This window comes from Eimeria mitis, genomic scaffold (genome assembly GCF_000499745.2).
Source record: "Eimeria mitis Houghton genomic scaffold, Emh_scaff2215, whole genome shotgun sequence".
Taxonomy (NCBI): Eukaryota; Apicomplexa; class Conoidasida; order Eucoccidiorida; family Eimeriidae; genus Eimeria; species Eimeria mitis.
Genome location: NW_013570542.1, coordinates 4,387 through 5,076, shown reverse-complemented (window position 1 = coordinate 5,076; position 690 = coordinate 4,387). Strand labels below are relative to the sequence as shown.

At 48.0% G+C, this 690-nt stretch overlaps 1 protein-coding gene across 1 annotated transcript in view; it reads left to right on the top strand.

Annotated features, from left to right (window-relative positions):
• Window positions 1-499: 499 nt before the first annotated feature.
• Window positions 500-690, top strand: part of EMH_0050450 (uncharacterized protein) — a gene marked incomplete at both ends in the record, with an annotated part of 4,459 nt that continues 4,268 nt past the window's right edge. Inside the window, one exon of the mRNA XM_013496646.1 lies at window positions 500-690. Within this exon, the coding sequence (XP_013352100.1) occupies window positions 500-690 (191 nt within the window).

Below are 690 nucleotides of genomic sequence, written 5' to 3'. Positions count from 1 at the left end.
ACCACCTGTGTGAACACTGCGGCTGTGAAACCATCATCACCTCTCTGCCCCGCGTGTAGGCCCCTACAGTAGAGCGAGTATATTAATATAATATATCTTTTGAATTGTTTTTTTCTTAATTACAAATATTTCTCATCATCAAAACTCTGGCGCTCCTCTGTTCATATTTAATTCGACTTTCCCCTCTCCGCGCGGACGCTCCCTGTGTTTCTCGCCTTGGGACTTTTTCCACATCGACTGCTCCGTCGTCATCTTCTTAGTTAAATAAACTCGCTGAGTGATTTCTTAATATTTATATAATCATTTCAGGTGTATATACACCTGGTTCACACAACAGGAGCCCATTGAACCCAGCAGGTTTCACAGCCCCTTATATACATACAATATACTCTTCTGAACACTGCACTCACCGCACACACAAAGAAAGCGAAAACTTCAACACAAGTCAACGTCAGCCGCGCCACCTCGCTATACACCTCAGCAGCATCTCTTCTTGTTGATGCCGCCCCCCACGCCTCAGAGCAGCTCACCGACGGGGGGGCCGCATGCACCACCGCTGTACCCTGGAGAAACACCAAACCCTGCAGCAGCTTCATCAGATATACTTGCAGCAGACACTGCAGCAGCAGCAACAACATACGCAGCAGCAGCAGCAACCGTTGCAGCACACACAGCAACATGCACACCAAT